Source organism: Amblyomma maculatum, chromosome 6 (genome assembly GCF_055883805.1).
Source record: "Amblyomma maculatum isolate TAMU_Amacu chromosome 6, ASM5588380v1, whole genome shotgun sequence".
NCBI lineage: Eukaryota > Metazoa > Arthropoda > Arachnida > Ixodida > Ixodidae > Amblyomma > Amblyomma maculatum.
The window spans coordinates 14772226-14796599 of NC_139349.1; the positions used below are offsets into that span (position 1 = coordinate 14772226).

General features: G+C 45.5%; 2 protein-coding genes across 4 annotated transcripts in view; one reads left to right on the forward strand and one right to left on the reverse strand.

The window, feature by feature from the left end:
- Positions 1-13427, forward strand: part of ergic53 (lectin, mannose binding protein ergic53) — a 34690-nt gene extending 21263 nt beyond the window's left edge. Inside the window, exons 9-12 of the mRNA XM_084606121.1 lie at positions 2230-2356; positions 4658-4829; positions 5764-5867; positions 12289-13427. Of these exons, the coding sequence (XP_084462247.1) occupies positions 2230-2356; positions 4658-4829; positions 5764-5867; positions 12289-12325 (440 nt within the window). The 3' untranslated portion in view covers positions 12326-13427. The remainder of the gene's footprint in view (positions 1-2229; positions 2357-4657; positions 4830-5763; positions 5868-12288) is intronic.
- Positions 13428-22089: 8662 nt separating this feature from the next.
- The window catches only part of LOC146185134 (solute carrier family 22 member 6-like), a 28426-nt gene continuing 26141 nt past the window's right edge, over positions 22090-24374 (reverse strand). For 2 of the 3 annotated variants that reach the window (XM_084606123.1, XM_084606122.1), the window contains exon 10: positions 22090-22729. In XM_084606123.1, coding sequence (XP_084462249.1) covers positions 22421-22729 — 309 coding nt within the window. In that variant the 3' untranslated portion in view covers positions 22090-22420. The remainder of the gene's footprint in view (positions 22730-24374) is intronic. The other variant, XM_084606124.1, reaches the window with a different exon arrangement.

Sequence of the window (24374 nt, forward strand, 5' to 3'; positions counted from 1 at the left end):
TTTGCCACATCCCTTGTCGGCGCCTCTACTCCAAACAGATCATGCCCGTTCAATAAACTACGACTACATTGTCATCGCAATCGTTGACTTTTCGGCTAGCCGAGGCTGCTAAGCTGTTAGTTCGGCTTACTGTGTTGGTAGCGTAGTTGCTGCAGGTGCGATTGTGAGATGTCTGCAAGAAGTACTTTCAAGTGTTCATGCCCAAATATTCAATGGATTTTTTGTGCATACAAAAATAAAGCAAAGGTGAAGGGTGCGCTTTCTGCACCTACTGCCGCTTGATGTGAATACTGTGCATGCCGGTTGTCAGAAAATTCTGCTTCATTTCAGTGCAAAGAAGAATAAGAATTTAGTGAGTATTGTTGACACTAGCGAGAAGATTAGTGTGTATTTTAATTCTGAAGTGGACCAAGCCACTATTCAAGCCGAGTGTCTCTTCATGGCTTTTCTGATAGACTAGAAATAACCATTCAGGAGTGCATAGACGAGCAGGGCACTTTGTTGCCAGTCTTCAGGACATTTATCATACTTTCAAGTATCATAAGCTCTCAAAAGTTATGTTAGCCATTCTTGCTTTCCCATGCAGTAATGCAGAGTGTGAAAGAGTGTTTAGCAAAGTCAAGAAGACGTGCACCAGGTTTTGCTCCTTCATGTCAAAAAGAGGCCCATAACAACTGTTAATTGTCAAATAAATAGTCTGTAATTTGTCTCAATCAGGTGTTCGACAAGGACTTCCTGCGGAAGGCAAAAGTAGTAACCTCCTTAGTACTGTCCCAGCCTTTCACTTCAAATAAGTCTTTCTGAAGTTTTGTTTATGTGACTTTTCGGAACTCTAGTTTAGACTGCTCTGTTTTTCATCATTCAAAAAAGATTTTGAATAATAAAAATATTTTAGTATTTTTCACCGAATCTTAGTATTTGTTGGCATCCTCTATAGTAGATTGAGCGCTGTGTGGTTGGCAGGTTTGTTCGCATATATCAGCCAAACGAGAAATTGGTACATACCACAAAGTATGGTCTACGTATACAGTGCTTAAGCCACGTAAGGTTGTCTTTACTGTGGAAGTTTCCGCAAAAGATCACTCCAGCACTGCATATGGGGCAGAAGCAATGGTGGCAGCCTGTTTTCACGTACTACATGGAATGTTGCACTCCTTCCTAGCTTTAGTCTCAGCTGTAATCAAATTTGGGATAAATAAAGCACATTGGCACTTGGTGAGTTTACTTAGCATGTATGCAGTGGAAGAGAATGGTGAGACATTATTCCAGTGCACGAAAAACATGGACGAAGGTAGAAGAGACAGCACGAACGCCTTCCTGAAATTGGGCCTTCCTGGGAACCTTGTACGCAGTGTTGGAACTAATCTGCTTTTGACCGGGTGCTATACAGTCATGCAGATTGGGCAAAACAGCTGCTCCAGCTCTTTAAGCTTGAATCTAGCTGCTAAGGATTGACAATGAGTGCATGCAGTGCAGGCAATAACTGGCGCGACTGATGGACATGTCCCAGCATAGGATGAGATGCAACTCTTTCCGAAGTTCCGTACAGGCTCGATAAAGACTGCTTTGCGACCCGCTGTGAAAAGATTGAAGGCCATGTGTTAAGGGGCACTGTAGACACCGATGAGTGTGCCTCTAATGTTGTGTTCATCATTTCTTGAAGCTGGTGATACTTACAGGGCACTCTTAGTGACGAAAGCCGCAGCGCGTGGCCTGACATGCGAGTTCCTGGCATCTGTGTGTTTGCTTCAACTGAATGTTGTGTGCGGGCATGTTCATACTAGCTGATATTTGGGGCCATACGCCTAATGAAAATTGTGATAGTAGCATTGTTTGTACTGAGCGAGTGTTTGTCATAAATGGGGCTGTTATCAGAGGGATCAACTGTGTCCATTCCTTGGTTTCAGTGGGCAACTACTTTCATTTTCCTACCCCATGTGTGTTCAGTAGCTTGTCATTTTTGTTAGCAAGGGCGCAAAAGTGCTTGAGCTTTTCAACACATGTCTACACTTTTCTTTAAATGCACCACTACCTTGCTTAACATTGTTTGCTTCTCTTGTAACCTTTATCAGTAAAGCCTTGCAAAAGGGGATCAAATAGGTATCGGGCAGTTCATGCTTGGCAGAATCACAAGTTTACAGTGGCTTGTGAGACTCCACACGCTTGTCTTGCATCTTGTGCGGTGGTCGTGACACAACCCCTTTTTTCTGCACCCTCTTTTGTGTGCAGCTGGTGCTGTGCAGCCTCAGCAGCCTGGTGGACCACCACTGTCTGCGCCAAGTGTGATGCAGCGGCATGAAGTGGACTCACTGCTCAACAGCCAGCGCGAGCTGCTTCTCTCTGTGCAGCAGATCAAGTAAGTGAATAACTGTGCTTGTGCTGCATTTCATTTGTGATGACCTTGCAGCTGTTTTTAAGTTGGCTATTCATTGTGAGCATGTAGCAGACATACCATTTAACTTCCACTGCAGCTGGGACCACATCTGCAGGCTGTGAAGAATGCTGCACTGAAGAATACCCTGCAGTCAAACTATTTATTGAGATTTCCCAAATGGGGTACCTTCCTCGGTCGGTTGCAGGCTGCAGGCAGGTGTACAGGACAGGCTGATATGGCTCCCGGGGGACACAGTACCACTTAACATGGTGGCATCCGGTTGCTCCAGTGTTCCTCTTCAGAGTTTCTCAGCCCATGCTACCACTGATGAGGGGAAGGGTTTTGGTAGGCCAGGAGAGAGAGAGTGAGAGTATATGTGACTGCCTCATGTGGGAGAGAGGAAAGGAGAATCCCCACACACTGCATAGCAGTGGAAAAGCGTTTGACAGGGCTTGAACAATACTGAAACAAGAAACTTACACCCCAACCCAAAAGAAAGAAATGAGTTTGTGAGGGGCGAGAGGGCTAAGCATAGTTGGTAAGTCATTTGGCTGCTTTCAAATTCCCCAGAAATTTATAAAAATCGTTTGAAGGTATATTGTCTTTCTGAAAAAAAAATTTCAAAATGGCATTAATCTTTAGTTATTGCAATGCATTACAAATAACTGCAGTGAGACTTTCTTTGGTGGCTTATAGAGCATAACGGTGAAACGTGTAGCCGTAAAAAAAAAAAAATAAGAAAAAAAAATAAAGAGCTGCAGCTATGCCTAAAGCACTTTTTCTTTTCTTGGGCTATTTTTTCCACTGACTGGTTTAGCAGAAAGCCTCAAATGTTGAGAGCTCCTCAAGTGACCAGAAAGTTTTTCTTAGAAACATATATTTCGATATTACTGTTCTGTTCAGAGCCAAACAGGATGAATTATCTCAGATAGTAAATCTGGGATTGGTCAAGTGTCACACCTGGTAAATTAGAGATGCAATAAATGACCCACATATGTGACATTAGCATTGGGTGAGAAGGCCTGCACCATGACAGCAGGGCATTGTATGTAGATAATTTTGGCTGTATATTCCCTATTTCCTTTGCACCACATTGTTTCGGTATGCTGTGATCTGTGTGGTGACGGAAGCATGGGAAAGGGTTAACTCTTTCGTTACCACGCCTATTCAAATCAATCGCGATTGCAACATGTTGGAATCTTTTTTTTCATGCACCTAGCGCTACTCAATGGCCCATCTAGGCACCGCATTTGTAGAACCAGTCAGTTATCCCACTCTGGCGACTTCTGCTTTTTGATGGACCTTTTTGAGAACTAATGTGCATGTATTGTTGTGAAAGGAGGCGTGGCGGCCATGCTTGAGAAAAAGAAACATGCCACTCTGGGTAAAGCAGCATTAACATAAATTTTTGTGATAAAAGGACTTCCATCAAAGTCAAATATCGAAGCATATTGTTGGCTTAGTTATCTGACGGTGTTCAGGGGTGATAATTACTCGAAAATGGTGCCAGCTCTTCACTAGTGAGCTTTGACTTCGCAAAAAGGCATTCCTGAAGGTCCACTGCATGTCCAAAATATATACCTGACCTTTACAGCCAGTTTGCAGTGGTTTTCGTTCAGTGCCTTACAAAAACCAGGAACCGCTTCACCGCAAGGCATGAGAAATGAGGCTGTTTCCACCTGTAGGTTTTTTTTATGTAGCTGAAGAACGGCACTGTACAGATAGCTTATTTATTATACACAGTGTTCCTGGGTCATTGATTTTCAAGATGTATATTCTAAATTCTCTTTGTTAATAATGCATCTGTAGATATTGTGCAGTTTCTGCAACAGCACCATGGGGTAGAGGTGCGAAAAATAACACCCAGCTCAATTGAGCTGTCCACATGAAGTGATGAATGTTGCATATCGTCCTTCACAGGTATGCTAACTAGCGTCCAAACAAGTAATCAGGGCTGACGCGGCCTAAAGGCGGGCAGATATTCTGGAAACATAGCGGCAGAGCGAGTGGGGCGGCTGCTTTGACGCTACTGTGGGTAACAGTTCGTAATAATACTATCTTATTTTTATCAACTTGCCACAAAAATGGCAATTTTTTTATTTTTTGCTTTGTAACTTATGCTTTTGTAAAGAGCATGCTATTACGTCCAGTTCTGTATGCTGCAGTGTGTGCTGCAGTATTACTTTTACTGGCAAAAAGATATCTACCAAGACCTATGAAAAATGCCATATTCTCGCAGTACAGAGAGTTGGAGGAAACTCTTTTAAATCTTTTCTCTTTTAGGACCTTAGCTGCAGAGGTACAGCAGAAGACTGGCACTCTGCTCAGCGTACAGCAGCAGGGTGGAGCCGGAGGCGCGGGGGCCGCGGCCTCCCTCTCGACGGAGCACGTGCAGCTGCTGCACCAGGTGCAGGAGAAGTTGGCCTCCTTCCGGGCCGACAGCATGGCCCAGCAGGTGAGGCACTTGCTCTTTTTTTTTTTTTTTCTGGTTTCATGAAGCTCAAATTAACATGCTAGTGAGGTGAACAGAGAAGTAAGTGGTCACTGTAAACCACCTTTTATTGTGGTGCGCAAAACAGAAAATTGAAGACAGTAATTTGTGGCTTTGTAGCAGATGCATTTCCTTTCGCTATTGACTTGCTTCTAGCTGAAAATATACTTTTATACTGCGTGTGTGTTTAAATGGGCTGGAGGCTTTGCATCAACAAAGCACTTTCAGCTTCCTTAACTCGAGCGCATGCATAACATGGTATTTGCCTTATCATAGTCATAGCTGTTTATGAGCCATAAAACTCCTTCCCCTCATGCCACGGCATTCATCGATGTACCAAACTCGTGGTAAATATGGAATGTGCTGCATATACTAAAGATTAATATGTACTGTAAATTTCCAAAAACGGACAGGGTGTCTGAATCGGCTAGACTTCTTAATTAAATGGGGTTGAATTGGTGAGATGCTGCTGCATTGTATACCGCAAAAACTCTCATATAATATGAGGTTTTCTCTCAATTTTGTTATGTCAAATTTCCGTCTCATGTTATATGTAGATTCAAACAACTTTCATTCTGAACTCGCACTTCCAGTCTCATTGCTTCCAGCAGGATTAGGCGGCATCTAGCGATGGCGTTGACTGTTTCGGTGGTTCCTTTTTCACCACGCTGACCTCTCGACCCTCACGATCAAGGTGCTCGTTATGCACGCACGCAACTGAAAACAGGTTGAGCTTACCTTGCACAACGTTTCGCAGCGTCGAGCTTACCTTGCGCAGAACTTAAAGTGTGACATTGTGTGATGCAATGCGGGGACACTATTATTTGCATCCAGCTCTTGTTCATCTTCACCCATGTCGTCGGAAGTGTGCTCACTAATTTTTGCCATCTGTGTGCAGAAGCTGCCATTGACAGGCTGTGCCACCACCTGCCTGAGCCCCACCTACTTCCTGCTATTTTCAACACTGCAGCTGGCCGTGCTCTTGGGATACCTCATGTACAGGTGGGTGCTTGGTGGAATTACTCTTGAAAGAATAGACACTGCAAGGTACAGCTATAACATTAGAAGTGGAGGCAGAAAACACTGGCTTTTCCTGCTTTTGACTGGGGGCAAGAAAATGGTCTGAACTGAAAGCATGTTATTGAGAAGCTGAGCTTTGACACTCAGATGATGCCTCAAACTACTCTTCCTCTTGGGGATATATAGGAAGGAGCTGGGAGGTGGCGGAGGCGTTTTCTTTATATGAAGGAAGAGTGAAAACGTTTATTGCTTGAACCCAGTTTGGAGTCATCATATTTAGTCAGTGAGCTAACCTGTGCCGAGGGAAAGGCTGGGTGTGAGCATGCCTGAGCAGGGACATAAAGTGAAGACTGGCTATGTAGCGAGTGTTGAAGTAGGTGCCTCTGACTGCTGAATTCCAGGCTCTGTAAAAGCCACAGCATTCGCAGAGGTGTGAACGTTTTGAGTGACACCCATTTTCAGCTATGCTTCGGCCTGTGTCTTGTGATTTGACCAAAAAAGATAGTTCAGATGTTTTGTAGTTGCTCAAATGTAATGCGCTCTTGATAGTAGCATGCACCCATTTTTCATCATCAAAAGAAGAAAAAAAGTGCAATGCCTTTGATTCTAGCTCACACCAGATTTTCACACTGGTGTGAAAGAAATGAATTTTCTCACTTAAAACAGCCAGCCTTCATTGCAACTGCTCTAATGTCACAATGAAGGGAATGGCACTCCCATCTCAGTTGCCCTTCTGGCAACTGTCTGTTCACCTTCAGAGTGAAAACCCACACATCTTCATAAAATTTGTAAGCAAACACCTACTTACTTCAAGTTCTGTTGGTGTTAGACCCTTCTTCCTTACAATGTGCATATCCCTAAATTTCAAGACTTCCAGTGTCACAGGCCATCTCGATATATTTGTTCAAAATTGGCGAGCTGCTCTCCTATAGTAAGTCCCAGATACCTATTGAACTCATATACAGTCGAACCCCGCAATAACGAAACCGCCGGGGAAGAAAAACCTTTTCGTTGTCGCGAAAATGGACAAATAAGCACACCCATTACCTTCCAGAACCAAGATTTAATTAAAAAAGTCGCTTATTTTGCTCTGCTTGACATTGCTGTGCAGGAGCTTGACGACTCTGGCTTCGCAGCTTGATAAGCTATGCATAGCTTCGTCGTCGTCGTCGTGGTCGCCGAGAAAAGTCCGGATCACATCGAATGCATCAAGCACATCACGCGAGCTTACTTGCTTACCTTGTGCTTGGTTTTCGCTATCTTCGTCGTCACTCGCCTCATTTCCTTTGCGCACACTGTCGATAATAGCGTCGTCGCTGAATTCCTCGTGCACGATCAAGTCGGCGTCCGCACACAAAAAGTCCTCCAGTTCAACAGCCTCTGGCACCATTGTATCTACACTGCGAAGCGCGTTCCATACTTCGGTTAGTGGCTGCAGATCGTCACCGCTTGCAACTTCCGGTTCTGCCAAGGCGTGCTGACCAGCTGCGAAACCGGCGTGCCTGAAGCAGTTCTGGACAAGCGTGGCCGAAGTAGCAATCCACGCGCCGGCAAGCATCTCCAGCGCCATGAAGAGGTCAATTTCCGTCGGTCGCTTCATTTCGATGTTTAGCAACATCCGCTGTATGAGCCTTCTTCGGTACGCAGACTTCACACTTTTGATAACCCCCTGATCAAGAGGCTGGATAACGGATGTGCAGTTCGCGGGGAAAAAAATCAAGCGGATGCTCGTCAGGGCAACGTCTTCAATGTGGTGCGCACTGCAGTTGTCCAAAAAAAGGCAGACAGATCTGCCCTGCTTTCGCATGTCCCTATCAAAGGCTTCCAGCCAGCTTGTGAATATTGCGCGCGTCATCCACGCTTTTTGGTTTGCAGCGTACTGGACCGGAAGCTTTCGGTTACGTTTAAAACACCGTGGAGTCTTGCTCCGGCCGATCACGAGGAGGGGACGCTTGTCAGATCCATCCATGTTTGAGCATAAAAGAATGGTGACCCGCTTTTTGCTCAGCTTGCCGCCATGGCATTTTTTTCCTTTCAGGTCTAGCATTTTTGAAGGCAACATTTCATAGAAGAAGCCCGTTTCTTCCGCATTATAAATTTTGGAGGGCTCGTACTCGTCCATTATGCCTTTGTAACTTTTCTCCATCCAGGAAGATGCTGCTTCAGCGTCTACGCTTGCACACTCCCCCGACAACACTTTGGCGACGATGCAGTGCCGCGCTTTAAATCGACTTAGCCATCCGGCACTCGCCTTAAAGTTGTCGTGCCCCAGAATGCACGCGTAGTCAATCGCCTTTTGCTGCAGGAGGCTTCCGGACAAAGGCACCTTGTTCGCTCTCTTGTCCAGGAACCACTGAAATACGGCTTTGTCCACGTCTTCGTAGACCGGTGCTGCCAAAGTCTTGTTCTGAGCGCGCGCGCCGTTCTGGAGTGCCGCCATGATGCCATTCCTTGATTTCAGAATCGTAGAAAGCGAGCTGCATGGGATACCGAACTCCTCCACAATATCAGTCTTCTTCCTGCCTTTTTCAGCTTCGGCGATAATTGCAGCCTTTTCCTGCAGCGTCAAAAACTTGTGCTTCTTTACAGGAGGCGGCATGTTTCCGACAGTAAAAAAAAAAAAACAATAAACACTGTACACAGGCAAGTCGCGAGCGGCACAAGGCGGATGGCGAGACCGGCGAGATAGCGTGGTCGGCGCACTAGCGAAAAGAAAAAAAAAGGAGGTTCCTTGCTCTTCCCCGGTTGGCCGGCGGTGTCGTCACGTGGCGTGAAACGTCACATACATGCGTAGTGGCCAATAGACAGGCTAGCAAAAAGCCGCTTTCAGCGGGCAAAAAAAAAAAAAATGCTTTGCTATCATCATCATTACCGAACCAACCGAAAGTAAACAAAAATGGCTGCGCCAGTGCTTGTTGGCAGGTGAAATGAACGGGCTCGACTTGTCGGATGAGTGTGCTGCTGCAGTTTCGCCCATTCTATGTTCCCGACTGGCTGATGTGCCGAAAAAATGTTGCAGATCACTACCTCAAACTTTCGTTAATGCGGGACTGCTTTTTAAAAACCCTTCGCTGTTGAGAGGGGACAAATGCATTGAACCCTATGGGAGTTCGCCGGGGGCGCCAGAATTTTTCGTTGTCACGAGAATTTCGTTCTTGAGGGCTTTCGTTATAGAGGGTTTCAACTGTATATTGAATTATTTCTTATATTGAACACTAGAATATCCCCTTGAAAATCGCATGCAAAGGTATGGAAGAGTTGTCTACCTTTATAAACTCTCGTTCAACGAAACTTTTGATGTATCGAACTGCATGCCGTGCCACTGGAAGGGGCGCCTCTGCCGATGGCTCTTCCGCAATCACTTTTCACGCATGAAACCAAGCTATGGAGGGGTGGCTGCTCCTGGCCTTTGGGGCTGGGACTGGTAGGTGACTGCCGCTTTCGGTGGGGGCTAGCCTGCCACCATACTTTATCTGTTGTAGGCCTTCATTGCACCCGCTACCGTTTTGGAGGTGGACAGCGGCTGTTGCGACGCAATTCTTTCTCTCCCTCTTCTTTTTCTTTCTTCTCTATTTTCTCTTCTGTCCGCATGAGGCAGTGCACATGATGAGGTAAATGTCGTGCCACCTTGAAATCGGCCTTCGACCTGGTGTTCCTGTCTTGTTTTGCCTCATCATCTTTGTAAGCACCTTACAAAGATCATTGACAGCCATTCAAATGCCCACCCCTCATGTAATGTCCCATCTGGGTGCCCTTGAGGTTCTAATAAAAAGAACAAGACACTGCTGTCACATGGGCAAGCTAGCATTCAGTGCACTGGATGTGATGCAATGGAACTAGCTGGCCGAAGGTTGCGGAGGTTCTTGTGTGACCTACTTTACTGTTCAAGTGTGTTGCCAGTAGGAAGGATGCTGCTATAGCTTGGGTTCATCATATTCACACTCCTGTGTTGGAGAGAAGCACGTTTGTTGGTATTTCTATAGACATAATTATTGATACTACATCCATCTGTTTCAGAATCCTCTTTGGCTTTGGTATATCCAGGATTGACTGTGTATCTGGAAACCAGCCTCTTTTAGCCTATCGCAACGTTCAGAGTCAAATTTGATATGCTGTCTATCTAGGAGCCAGCTCCCTTAAGCCCGTCAATTTTCTTTTACCATCATATGTGTACGTTTTAGGAGCACCAAATGCACCTGTAGTTGCCCTATTGCTACCTGTCTCATCAGGTTAAGCCACTTTCGTTTTCCAACGCGACTTCAAAATGAACTCTGCGCATATATGCAACCGATGCTTCTATGTTGGCTCAAGCCTAGGTCAATGTCTTGCTGATGGGTCCTTCAGATGCTTGCAAAGCCTGTCAGCATACATGACTGTATTGAGCTACGTGGGTGATACCATCATGCAAGGAATACCAAGCCACCATTTTACGATAGTGATGGCATTAGGTTGTTGCTGGTGTAGTTTCATACTCATACTCAATTCTTACTTGTATCATGCCATTTTTGTATTTTCCCAGGAGAAAAGAAGGGTGCATATTTTGATTGAATGGATATGTTTTTTTTAGCTTAAACTAAAATTGTAAGGCCCATGAAAAGCTGATTACGAAAACTAGGAAACGTGCACAAGCAGTAGTTATCCCATCAATCGTCAAGGCAAAGCAAACATTTTTTTTAAGCTGCCTTTATAAGCCATGAAAATATAGGCAATCTAAAATGATGCTCCTTCTCTCTTCCTCAACTCTGTCCACGCTGGCGTGCAAGAAAAAGAAAGTAAACAAGTTGCAACAGCGCCCCAACTCGCCCCGTCTTGCCAACATAGCTTTAGAGCATCTCATTAGAGCGAGCACACCCAGCAAGGTCATGTGACGATACATGGGAGGTTTTTGCGCGATGCGCGCAGAGACATTTTGCCCCAATGTGTGGCAAGCAGTCACCAGGAGCACTGTTTAAAAATTATTTGTAGGTTATAAACTGCACGCAGACTTTCAGATTTGACTGAAATACTCATAAGGACCACCTCTATAGATTGCTTACATTAGAACATTACTGCAAGTAGCATTTCAGGGGACCTTTAAGAGATAAGGAGAATATTAGCGTTGGTGAGGGAACTAATTGAGTTCAGTGATATTCTTGCCTAAATAAAGGAGGAAATGAGCATGGGCAGGGCACATAATGGGAAGGCAAAATAACTGATACTCATTAAGGGTAATGGACTGGATTACAAAAGGAGGCAAACATAGGAGGGATGGTGGCAAGTCACATGTGCGAATGATTTAGTTTGGTTTGTGGGGTTTAGCGTCCCAAAGCGACTCGGGCTATGAGAGACGCTGTAGTGGAGGACTCTGGAAATTTCGACCATCTGGGGTTCTTTAAAGTGCACTGACATCGCACAGCACAGGGGCACCTTGCTTTTCGCCTCCATCGAAAACCGGCATGTGTGAATGAGATTAGTAGGCTCGCAGGTATAAGCTGGCCACAGTTGGCGGGGAACTGGGTTGACTTAAGAGCAAGCTTTTATCCTGTAGTAGGCATGACTAGGTTGATGGTGACGATTTTCAAGAGCAGTATTTTCAGAGGTGACTGCATGGTTTGTTGCTGTATTATAAACACGCAGCGTTGGCGTAGTACAGTCAACGATCGATTTTTAGGACCTTCTAGGGAATGCAAAAACGTCCAAAAAATCAGGCAGTCCGAAAAAACGAATGCATGAAAAAGGCGTACTATTTTACGAATATTTCTGGGATCAAAACAGTCATGGACAAGGGGGGGGTTCGAGCATCCGAAATTTCAGATGCCCTTATACATTGATTCTATGGGGCTTGTGGCGGTGCCGCGAAGATGTCCGAAATATCGGGCATGTCCGAAAATTCGGTCGTTGACTGCATAGTGACTTGTCCTTGAAGGCAGTTGCTGTAATTTCATTACACTTGTCTGGACACTGTGGCTATGCTGATCTGCCAACAAAGTTTTGTCTTGCTTAAATGCAGCCAGGGTGCATGGTTCGAATTTGTAGTGTGTTTTGTGGAACTATGGAACACACTCGGACAACTGATCTCAGGCTTAATTCATGTGTTGCTCATTCAATAAACTATTCATGCGCATAAAATATCCAGTGTCCCACCACGGCGGCTTGATGGTTAGGGCACCGGACTGCGGAACCCAATGGCATATGTTCAATCTGGCCACAGTGGCCATTTTTCGACGGAAGCAAAAAGCAAGGTGTCAGCCTGCTGTGCGATGTCAGGGCATCGTTGAAGACTCCCAGATGATTAAATTTCCAGAGGCTTCCACTGTGGCAATCCTCACAACTTGAGTGGCTTTTGGGGTGTTAAGTCCTTTAAACCCAACAACATATAAACATTATGTCTTGTCCACCTTTGCAACTATTCTTGCTTTTGCAGGAGCAGCAAGGAGGCAGCAGCCAAAAAGTTCTACTGAGGTGGGGGCTGTCGATGGCTTGGCTCTGTGCTTGCACGCGGCAATTGAGCCGCGGGGACCCCAGTGGGTGTGGCGTGTGCCAACGTGCGCTAGGCAGACAGCCGGTTTTCCAGCGCGATTCTCACCATCCATGCATCTCATCAACACTTCTCATGACAACGGTGGCGGCGGCAGCAGCAGCATGAGCCGCCTCACAACGGTCTCTCTCATCGGACATTCCAGCAGCCCTGCCTCCCCAGCGGCTGCACATTGCTCACATTGGTCTTGGAGTTATTGGGAGTGGTCTTTGGAGCATCGGAAGGAAGCATTGTGGAACACTTGCCATGTCAGAGGCAGCACTGACGTCTTATTTCAGTGTGCACCTTTCATGTCTCTGTGTCAAAATTGTGCCCATTTTCATCACGATTATATTTGTACCCGCAGCAGTTCAGTGGGTGTGCAGTGTGATTACCACGTTGCTTAAATGACACATTTTTGTTGCATGGCATGAACTTCAGATACTTCCCACAGATAATGTATTGCTTTGTTGAAGCGGCATATTAGTTTTACTAATATATATATAGAGTGGAACCACACTGTAAAGCTTTTATTGTTTAAAAATGCGTGCAGACTAGCCACTGGCTGTGACTGGGCCACTGTTGCAAATGGAAGTACCATCGCTGTTACTTCTCTTGCTTTATACCTTCATACTAAGCGCTGCTGTTTTTGTGCTAGCATTATCAAGCCTAGATGTCCCTGAATTTATTAATGATGTGGCACATTGTTCCTCACTTGCATGCGCACCTCACTTTCTTGCCTTTCACTCTCAAGGACTCCACGAGCGTGCAGATTGGTTGTCCCCGTGCTGTCTCGCAGAATTTGACTGTGGTGCCCTATACGCCAGGTCTTGTAACATGCATTCATTTTTGTCTGACTGAGTGCATAAGGTTCTTTTGTGGGAAGGTGCTCGTGCAGTTTTTCTCTGGCATTACATGACACAAGCGGAGACCGTGTGTAAATACTGAGGTTGTCTTATGGCTGAATTTTTTTCTACCCTGTTTATAGGAGGTGTATAATATTTTGTTTAGGCGCTGAATGGAATTAAAATTTGTTTCATCTGGTATGGATGTTGTCTCATTTCTCAATTTTCCAGCACATGGCTGACATAGTTAAATGTATTTTGTAAACAGGTGCATGAAACAAGTGCAGTTCCTGTTATCAAACCTCAAAGGGACATGTGTCGTATTGCTGCACCATAGTTGCAGCCATCGGATACTGCCTGTATGGTCCAGCAGTAAGTTTACAGCATTTAGTGATATGAATGCTTCATGCTTTATATTGGAAGTGCTGCAAGGGAAATTGCATTTAAAATCTTCTCAAACAGCACCATTAATGAGGTTAAAACACTTTTGGATTAAAAACTGTAGACGATGTAGCAGTTGGAACATTGTCTAATGCAGCTGCAGTTGCCCTAGGAACAGACTTTCTGCCTCACGCTTTTCTATCTGGTTCATAACTGTTAACATTAGGGGTACTGTGTCTTCTGCCATGCAAACACTGCTGTCATCTCATTGCTGCTTGATCCTATTGTCAGCCAGGTTCTTTCGGAGTCTCTTGTGCCTGTCCACATCCTCCAGTTTTCACTTAGCACTTCTACAGTTTCGATTGCAAGTGCTCAGCAGTCAACATCAGGCACTCACACAGGCTTAAGCATGCTAATGCTGCCTCTGTGCCCACCTCTCAGTGAGGGGCTTATGTGCGACATGTTATGTGGGTGCATGCTGTCGCTGTTAAGGCTTCCTGTCACTCTTTCATGTATGGCTTCATTACTTCCTGGCCTAGCTCAACTTGTCACGGCATACTGTGGTGTGGAGACTTTCCTGGTTTGTGTGTGCTGTGCGCACATCATGGGTGAAGATGCCATTTCTCTGCATGGAGGCAAAGTGGTGTGCTGTCTATGTCTGAGCAATTGCATAAATTAGGGTTGTGCGATTATTCGAATACTTCGATCGAGGCGAATAATGCGCTATTCGATTCGAGCACCGAAGCGAACAGCAGTATTCGGAAACTTCGAATGTTTTTGAAGTTTGGAGGTTTATTAAAACGAACGATTGGAAGGAGCCGTCGGCGGTTTTCAGTTCGTTCTACAACATTCACATGATCGCGCCACTCTCGATGTCTGCGTGCGTCGCGAACGCGGTTTTGGACGGAGGCGCGGTTTGGCACTGCCACCAACAAGCATGCTTAACGGGACATGTGCAAGGCCCGGATGCGAAAACAAGCATGCCGCTGAGGGAACCGCGCTGCGCCCACTTGGCGGAATGCTCGAAAGACCCAGAGGACGAAAACTAAGAAAACCACGTGTCCTGATCGAGGCTAGCACTCCGTCGGCGTTTGCTCTCGTAGCTGCGGTGCCACTACAAACATGCGGTAGCTTATTTTTGCGTCCTTCGTTGGTTTAATTTAGGGGGTGAATGAAACGCCAGTTATTTTATAGAAAAAATTGCCATGAGAAAGCCTGCGTTCTGACGCGGGTGCACACTGTCTGAAATTTGCTTTGAAGAGGACCATTTTCTTGCGCTCATGCACGAACTTCGCGAAGAGGCACGGCCCCCTCACTCTATCCTGCCACCTTTTCTAGTCATTAGACGAGAGTACTCGCTTCAAAGGAATAACCGTTGCAACCTGCTTTCCAAGGGTAGGCCTCGTTTTAATGCATGCCGACGACGCGCCTCCACGCTGAGTAACGCTAAGCATACTGTTGCAAGGTTGATTTACACAAGTACACGTGCCGTGTTCGCGATGCCTTTGCTAACATTGCTGATACTTTTTTTCTGGGTTTCTTTAAGAGAATTCGTGCCGTAAACTGTTGAAATTAAAATTAACCGACTTCAATATAACTTCCGTGAGCAAGCATGCTTTGCCCTAAGGAACCTGCGTGCTTATTTTGTTCGTCATTATCAAGTTTATCGCACTGCACTGGCTTGGCCCCCTTCTCCGCGTGCTCCCGCGTGTATGCACCGCACCGTAATGTGTTTGCATGCTCTTGTTCGCTGGTGCACCTGCGTGTTCTCTGGATATCGACAAGTGTCATTCAAGGCGGCGATTTTCTCGTAATCGAGTATGACCCGCTGCGGTGGCGCGTTTGGTGGCTCCTTTGCGAATATTTTATCTCGAATTTTAGGGTTGTGGTAATTTTCCTGCCGAAATATTTGCAATTTTCGCTCCATCGACGCAACACTGTGGCCGCGCAGTAATCGAAGGACGGAGGACATCGATCGGCAGATTCATGCTGCGTTCTCTTTCGAATTTTCTCTTAGCGTTTTCAAAAAGAAGACTCTGACGAAGAGCTGCGGCATGACTTTTGTACATCAGTGAGATGGAAAAGCTGAAATCAGCTGCTTTCCCACGGCAGCCCAGGTAGCTTTGAGTACAAAAACAGCGGATGCACCAGAGCATCGATGACCGATCGTGCACGTGCTAACGGCATTTTCAGCGAGATCACCTTAACTGCCAAGTATTCTAGAACCGTGACGCTCGCAAAGTTGTACCTCGCCGTAATTCAAGCGGTAATTAAAACCTCGGCATTTTATTTTTTTTTAGAGCGCACCTGGTTCTGGTTTGCACAGCGTAGATGGTGCAGCCCCAGTGACGTATACGTAGTGGGGAGGCTTGCGCGCGGCGTTGTGTCGCTCAAATCGGCGACGAGATATCGCCAGGACCATTATTTAAAAAAAATATTTGCAAATTTTCGGCTCCGCGAAAGCTTTCAAACGATCTAATACTGAAGGTCACCTCGAATTGCTTGCTTTACCCCAAGCATTTCAGTACTTGCCACAGCCGTTAGCGCGCCAACACGCGCGAGGTGGTTGAAAACATCACGACAATGTAAGTCGACGTCAGTGAACCTACAATAGCGGACAATTTCGTATATTAGCTAAACTGTTAAAGATCCTTCCACCACGGCGTCTCTCATAGCCTCAGTCGCTTTGGGATATGTTAAACCCCATAAACCAAACCAAACCAAACCATTAGCCAAGTTGTCTTTTGCGTTTTTAATGCGAAGCATATTGCTAGAGGTAAACCACAGCCCTTCGTGACGGTTACACGCCGTGCAAAGAATGTGGAATGCTACGTCACACCACGTGATACGCTGACGTCACGACGGAGGAGAGACGGGGGTCCAGCTCGCGCCGTCGGCTGCGGTTGCACGCCGTGCGGACCACGTGGTATGGTGACGTTACACCACGTGATGCGCTGACGTCACGACAGAGGAGAGACGGGGGACCGGCTCGCGCCGTCGGCTGCGGTTGCACGCCGTGCGGACCACGTGGTATGGTGACGTCACACCATGTGATACGCTGACGTCACGACAGAGGAGAGACGGGGGACCGGCCGCGCCGTCGGCTGCGGTTGCACGCCGTGCGGACCACGTGGTATGGTGACGTCACAACACGTGATACGCTTACGCCACGACAAAGGAGAGACGGGGACCGGCTAGCGCCGTCGGCTGCGGTTGAACGCTGTGCGGACCACGTGGTATAGCGCAGGTTTATATATAAAGGGGAGACTATTGCGCTCGCCTCCAGTAGACCCTCACAAAAGGTGGCGATGCCTCCAGGGAGTGCAGCCGAGCGGTGGAATGAAAAGCGAAGGCTGCGGTGTGCTGCAGAGAGCCCAGAAGAGCGGGAAGAACGTTTGGCCAAGGAGCGTGCTCGGCATGCGGCTCGGCGACAACGATGCTCCACTGATACGAGCAACGTAAAAGCACGTGTAACCAAGGAAAGAAAAGTTTTGCCAAGTGTAACCATGGAAAGCCGAGTTTAGCAATCAATATGCTTCGCATCTGACCAGGCTTAACCAAGCTATGCCTCAGCCATTTTTTTGTTCGTCCGTAGCGTGCGCTGGCAAAACGCGACGAGAGTGGGACAAAACATCTATTCAAACTCTCGTGCTTGCAAACCGAAGCACACACACATACCTTGTTCACGTTTTGCCCAATCTGCTCTTTGCAGTAGTTATAATGATCAAATCTCACCTTTAACTGACGATATGTGCTGTCACTGTTGTGAGACATAAGGGAATAAGCAAAGCAGATATGGCAATTTCTGTTCATAAATATGAATATAAACGACGTGTGTAATAAAAATATAAATTACAAGCTCTCTCTCTTTTCTTTTTTTTTTTTTGTAAAAGGCATGAACACATGATCACCGAAGGATGAAGTTGTAGTTTCGTGGGAAATGCCGATCGAGTAATCAGTTCCTCAAACGGCACTGTGGAATCTGAGCTTGCATTCAGTGGAACAGGAGCTGAAACGGTTCGGTAACGAATGTAGAAATGTTTATGAAGCAGTATTGTGGGCAATATGCCCTTAAATCTGCATTGCGGCACGTATAGGCTTCGCTGACAGTATGAAAAGTTTCTGTCCACATGAGGAGCATTTGTTGTCTGCATTACCAACGCTGAATCAATTAAGTTCGGACCGGAGGACGAGGTGGTCCAAGTGATATGTAAAATCGAATCACTGAAATAACCGCTATTCGAAAAGTGCATTGTAATAACAAGGAGGTTATATAGAACTTCTGGAGTGGCGGTCCCCCATGGACGCCAATGCGAGCGGGTGAAGCTGGCCGAGGCAGCGGCAGCCATGTTGAAAGGGGCAAAAAGCACGCTGCGCCGACCAGCGCAAGCGCATCGCGCGTGTTTCGGAGCACTTGCGCGCATGTGACTTTAAGAAAATTTTAATGAAATCATATTGTCGTCAAAACTCCTTGTTTAGACTGCCAATTTCTTGTTCCATATACGCCTTACATTGTGATAAGAGTGGATGTAATTGGGGCCGAGCTATTGTAACTGTCTCTAGATTTTCCCCCTGCTTTTTGGACCAAAAAACACTCTTGCGCTGCGGCGCACATAGCACATCCGTAAACTGAGTTTCAAAATTAGAGCACACAGTTAACGAACACTCGTTCGAGATGAGAATATGCCCTTAAATCTGCATTGCGGCACGTATATGCTTCGCTGACAGTATGAAAAGTTTCTGTCCACATGAGGGGCATTTGTTGCCTGCATTACCAACGCTGAATCAATTAAGTCGGTTACTTTAATTATAATAGCATTCCAAAACTATATTAACATTGCGACTTCTAGAACTAGTGCGACATCTTTCAAACTCTATTGGTAGCACTGTAAGAAAAAATGACAGCCTTTTAATAAAAATGTTTCAAGCTGCAAAAGTGTTATGATAATGCTACAGAAATTATGAAGTGCAGGAAAGAAACGAATGATTGTGTCTTCTTTGAGACGTTTCTGCCAATAGCTAACCAAGGGGACGCACGTGCCAACGCCAGATGTTGGTTTCTTTCAAGCGGTCAAGAATAAAAAAAAATAACGGGAGCCCTTAGCACTCCTTACGTGCTGTGAATCTGTAAACATTGAGACAGGTTCGCTTCTACTACACGTTTATTTTAACCGAGTGAGACCCGCGTTAGTTCGGTTTTACATCGTTTTGCGTAGTTTCCCATTTGAGTTTAAATTCTTTTCGTAGAGAGCTTTTAAACAATATATGACGATGTTGTAGCCTAAAGTTCAATCGTTAATGAAATCAGCTAATTAAAGCTCATTAGCTAATACCAGCAAATCGTATAATGCAATATCTCGTTTTCGTTACAAGCTATTTAATGATATATGACTTGAAGCTGTAGCGGTAAGTTGAATTCAATAAAAAGAACTAACTTATTTATTTTTATTTATTTTATTTTATTATTGATGATAATTAAGACTTACAATAAGTCTAGTGCAATTATACTCGACATTAGCTATTCAACGACATAACACTTGAGGCTCTTATACTCGACATAGCCAACACAGCACATTTATACACATTGTATAAATGCGCTGTGCCGTAGGATCCAATAATGCTGCTCATTAATATACACATTTTTTTTTTCAGAACTATTAAGCTGACATTTTATCCCATGCGGCCCAAAAGAGCTTGAAGATATCCAGACTTGTGCAACGTAGCGTATAGCCGCAAATGGGACGTTATATATGGAAGGGCCCCTTGGCGCGATACCTCCTTCTTGCCTCTTGCAAGATGGCCGACGCCGGCTTCACTTTTCACGCACCGCCTCCACTCCAGAAGTTCTGTTGGTAATTAACGATGTTAAATTCCAGCGTGCCAAGATTTTATCCGCTCAGCTATGATTTACGATACCACTGAGCAAGCGTGTTCCGAGAAATATCTTCAGTAAATGTAAATTTTCTTCAGGATTTATGTCGAGAGCTTTATTACAGTGATGGCTACACTAAATCACGACAGTACCTGGCGTTGACGCACTACAAATTGATTCAAGAATAAAACAACCAGCATGCCATGTCCCACTTTTGGGAATCATTCATGCCTTAACGCTGTTCTGTAAAGTATACTAGTTGAAGTCAAATTGTTGTTCCGCCATGACACGTGGCTTCCTTGTTCGTCGACGTGGTGAGAATTACTTTCTAGCTTATATAGACAGTTTTCGCGGCGAGGAGGAAAATAGCCTCGAACCGGAACGCGCTGCGCGGCTCCTCCTGTCTGGTATGTGGGGAAGCGGGGATAGCGGGGGGCGGCAGGGCATTCTACAGAGAAAGGGCACACGTTGCAGTCTTTTGCACACAGAGTGTCTTGAATAGCCGCAAAGTATCTAAGCCGATTAGCTGATCTGAGCGAAGCGCTTTCTTTCCCTGTTCTTTTTCGCCCCTTTCTTTCCTTCATTTCCCTGATCATTTCATTTCCGCCGGCCGCAGTTTAGCTGCTAAGAGCTGCCGCGGTTAACGCAATCTTTTTTTGTTTTTACTCAGTTGTTTGCATTAACAACAAAAAAAAAATAACAACCAAAAGGACATAATTAACAGAAGATAAAAGATTAACAGCGGTGGTATGCGCGTGTGTTGCTCTACACTGTTCCACTTGCAACTCACTCAATTGGGCGAAGACGAGCAGCTTCTGAATTTCAAGCCCCAACCGAAAATGTTTCGCTTTGGCAGCCTTTCGTGCGAGTTCCAAACACTGTGTTTGTAGAGTAGGAACCGGAAAAACTGAATACCAGTGCAACAAAGGCAGACTTTGGGCAACAAGCGGATGATATTCCTTGCGGCAAATATTTACGAGATGCCGCCAGGTAAAGAACTATTTCGATTCAGTCACCTGAGGTTAATGCAAGAATGAAGGAACCTGTCCCACTTGAAGACAACGATATAGTAATAAATTGGTTGTCAATTTATTTAGTGAAACAGCGCTAAAATATTTTTTTTTTGAAAACACGCATCTCGTAATATTTTGCTGCCGATAATAAATGGGAATATGGTCATAGGAATAGCAGCGATTGCTTGCTGTAAGCAAACCTTGCGACGAAAAATGGATTATACAATTGTTGACAAAAGCAGCTTTCGATGAGGTCATTTTGGGACATAATTTAAGGTCCCTATTCCATAGGTATCAATTGTCCATTTTATCTTGTATTTTGATGTCAGCATGACGGCAGCGTCAGACAAACGCAACTAACGCCCAGTCAGAAAAATTGCAGGATAGCAGCTTCCGCTGTTGACAAGTCATCGCCACTCCCCGCACATACCGGCAAACAGGTGGTTGAGTCATGTAGGCAATGCTGAAATCCGATTGCCTGGTAGTGGACGCTTGAACACCCTGCCTGATTTTCACCCAACAAAAGTAGCCAGGGTAGAGTAAATGGATCCGAAATGGATAATGGATACTTAAGAATAGAACCCCAGTGGAGGTGTGGGAACTTCCGCAGTAGCCGCTCAAGCAGTAAAGAGTATATGAATGATCGGTTGACCCAACAAATCTAGCGCGATTAGCATTGCTCCTAAACATTACATGAAACGGCTACATTCGCTTTCTTTCCTCAAATTGTTACGGTAAGCCGTCTCTAGAAATCATTTAAGAGCAAAAAGTAGATCGAAAGCTGCCGTCACTGCCAGTGGTGCGCCGCCGCCTCTCTGTGCCATATAAAAGTTACTAATTGTAATCAGGCTTGTAGCCTTCAGCCGACCTGATCAGGAGCATAATGTTTTGTCATTTCTAACCGAATGGCTTCGCTGCTACTGAAAACTTTTTTTTCCTTTCAGCTAGGTACTTTCAGAAAGCAAAAATTTGCACGCGAAAGCTCCAAAATGCCGATTTCCGCTACTTGTCGCCTGTTCCGCGGACGGGACCCCACATACCAGCATGGCGGTTGTTCACAACTCGGCCGCTAGATGGCGCCACATACACAAAATGGCAGCGCCCATGATAAAACGGTCTATACTCGCTGCTTTTTTCCTTAGAGGCTGTGGAGCTCGGTAGGTAGTCCGGGCTCGACTGATCAATGTCGCTGCCCGCACATGTGACCCGAGTACAGACCCGAGCACAGTTCCTGCCTATACTCACGTCCTGTACTTCACCTCACTTCCTTCTTGGACATACGTGTCATCAGTGTCCAAAATTTTTACTCTAACTTATTTATAAGCCTCTCCTCGGTCCCTTTTTTCACGTGCCGTTCCTTTCTTTTGCTCGCAGAGCCACAAATATCACGCACCATCTCCTCCTCTATTTTTACTTGTAAAATTTTTGTTTTTATTGTCTATTATTTGTAAAAATAAAGGAGGCGCTGCACGTACAGACATTCTAGACCATCCAGCCGGTACTAAAGTGGAGGCTCAGTGGGTAGGGCGCTCAGCTACTGAGCCGGAGTACTTGGGTTCGAACCCGGCTGTGGCAGCCACGTTTCGAAGGAAGCAAAGTCCAAAATTATTTCAAAATCTTCTTCATACTTCCACATTCCTCGTTTCCTTCACAGCGCGGTTGAGGTGTCCATCGCGAAGTGAGACAGTTGCAAACTAGCCTTGCTTTTCAACTAAAAGGAAGTTTTCATTTACTCGCCGGCAAGATTTAGGACGGCCTCAATAACTGAAAACAGTCATGAAGATGACCATGACAGACACCAGAGGCGACACCGCAGGCGCACACTTATAAGCAGTGAAGATCTTGAACACCTAGTTCACAAGCACGCGCACCGCATGAAAAAAGACGGGCTGCAGTTTCACTGCTACTTCGCAATACCTTCCGTCAGACTAGAGCCTGCTCACAATAAAAGCAGCATGATGTGCACTGTTGGCGCTGACCCAAGGTTGGTCGTCGTGATTCACTGAGCAGTCTTTCCTCACGGCAGTAGCGGCCGATATGGTGGGTATGCTGCAGCTCTGGTTCTCGGGCGCGCAGCAGGGAAAGCAGGCCCTGGACAGACCGTGCATCGCCTCGGCCTCCCCGAACGTCTCCGGCAGCCGCCGCTTGTTGGTTTCCGGCAGAGGGAGCGTGATTAGAGCCGATGTGCACGACAGCACACCTAGAACGAAAAGGGGCAAGAAGCGACCGTAGAAGGCCTGCCAAGGACCGTCAACGAGTCAGAAAATGGACGAGATCAAAAGTGCATGGGGAAAACAAAGCAAGCACTGATTTTTCACATAATTCGAGACTTAAAAAAAAATGTATAAATGAGGTAAACAAATCTGATACGACCGACGTCCTTGCCGCCTGCGCTTATATGAACAACACAAACAACATGTCGCTGAGAAAACTTTGGGCGGATTTAACCGAGAAGACGTCGGGGTAGCGTTCTGTCTCTCTCTCCTCCAGTAAAGAAAAAAAGAGAATTTGGTAAACAAAAATAAACTCGTCTTTTATCAGAAATATCCCACTGAGTCACGGCTTAAGGCAAACACAGAAGGACGTTCTAAATTTCAGGTTTTTGAAACTACATGCCTTGATTACACAACAATATTCAACCCTCTCTTATGATCCTTTACGCACCGTCTCTCGAGTCCTGGTATCTCCACGTTATGGTTGTGGCATGTTTTCAACACGTGAGTTTTATTTATTTTTACTCATTTCTGTTAGAAGTCGTTATGTGGATTACTCAACTTATTTTAAGACTTTTAAAAACACTGACGCATGCAAAAATAGGTAACAAATACACACGCAGATAAACATAGATAACATGAATGCGCCATACTCGGTACCCCACATCCTAGCTAAACGAGGCGACAGAAAACAATATGGGTATAAATATGTGTACGCGACGATTGGGTGGAATATGCATTTATATCGTGGTGCTTATACATTTGAATTTTGGAACTTACAAGCAAAATGTTGACTGGCGCGCGTTGATCAGGACGTTTCTGCGTATACGTGTAATAAAATCACTGACATATTTCCGAAAGCTTCCCAGCTTAATATGATTCGATATATCCACTGCGTGAAGTTTTGAAAGCCTGCATGGTTTGTGGTAGGTATACTATACGTTTCAGCATTTCAACGTATAAGGTCGCTTTAGAAGTACATACAAAAGGAAATTGTCAAAATTAATTTACGTTACCATCATCATCATCATCAGCCTGATTATACCCACTGCAGGGCGAAGGCCTCTCCCATATTTCTCCACTTAACCCGGTTCTGTGCTAGCTGCATCCACTTGACCCCTGCGAACTTCTTAATCTCATCTGCCCACCTAACTTTCTGCCTCCCCCTGCTACGCTTTCCTTCCCTTGGAATCCAGTTTGTTACCCTAAGCGACCATCGGTTATCCTCTCTTCGCACTACATGTCCTGCCCATGTCCATTTCTTCTTCTTAATTTCCACTAGAATGTCGGTAACTTGAGTTCTTTCTCTGACCCACTCTGCACGCTTTCTATCTCTTAATGTTACCCCTACCATTTTTCGTTCCATAGCCCTCTGGGTTGTCCTCAACTTAAGTAGAACTCTCTTGGTTAGCCTCCACGTTTCAGCCCCATAGGTGAGTACAGGCAAGATGCAACTGTTGTATACTTTCCTCTTGAGCGATACCGGTAAGCTGCTAGTCATAATCTGCGAGTGCTTGCCAAATGCGCTCCACCCCAATCTTATTCTTCTTGATATTTCCTTTTCATGGTCCGGATCGGCGGTTACTATCTGTCCTAAGTAGACATATTCGCCTACTATTTCCAGTATTTCGCTACCTAATGTAAACTGCTGTTCCTTCCCGAGACTGTT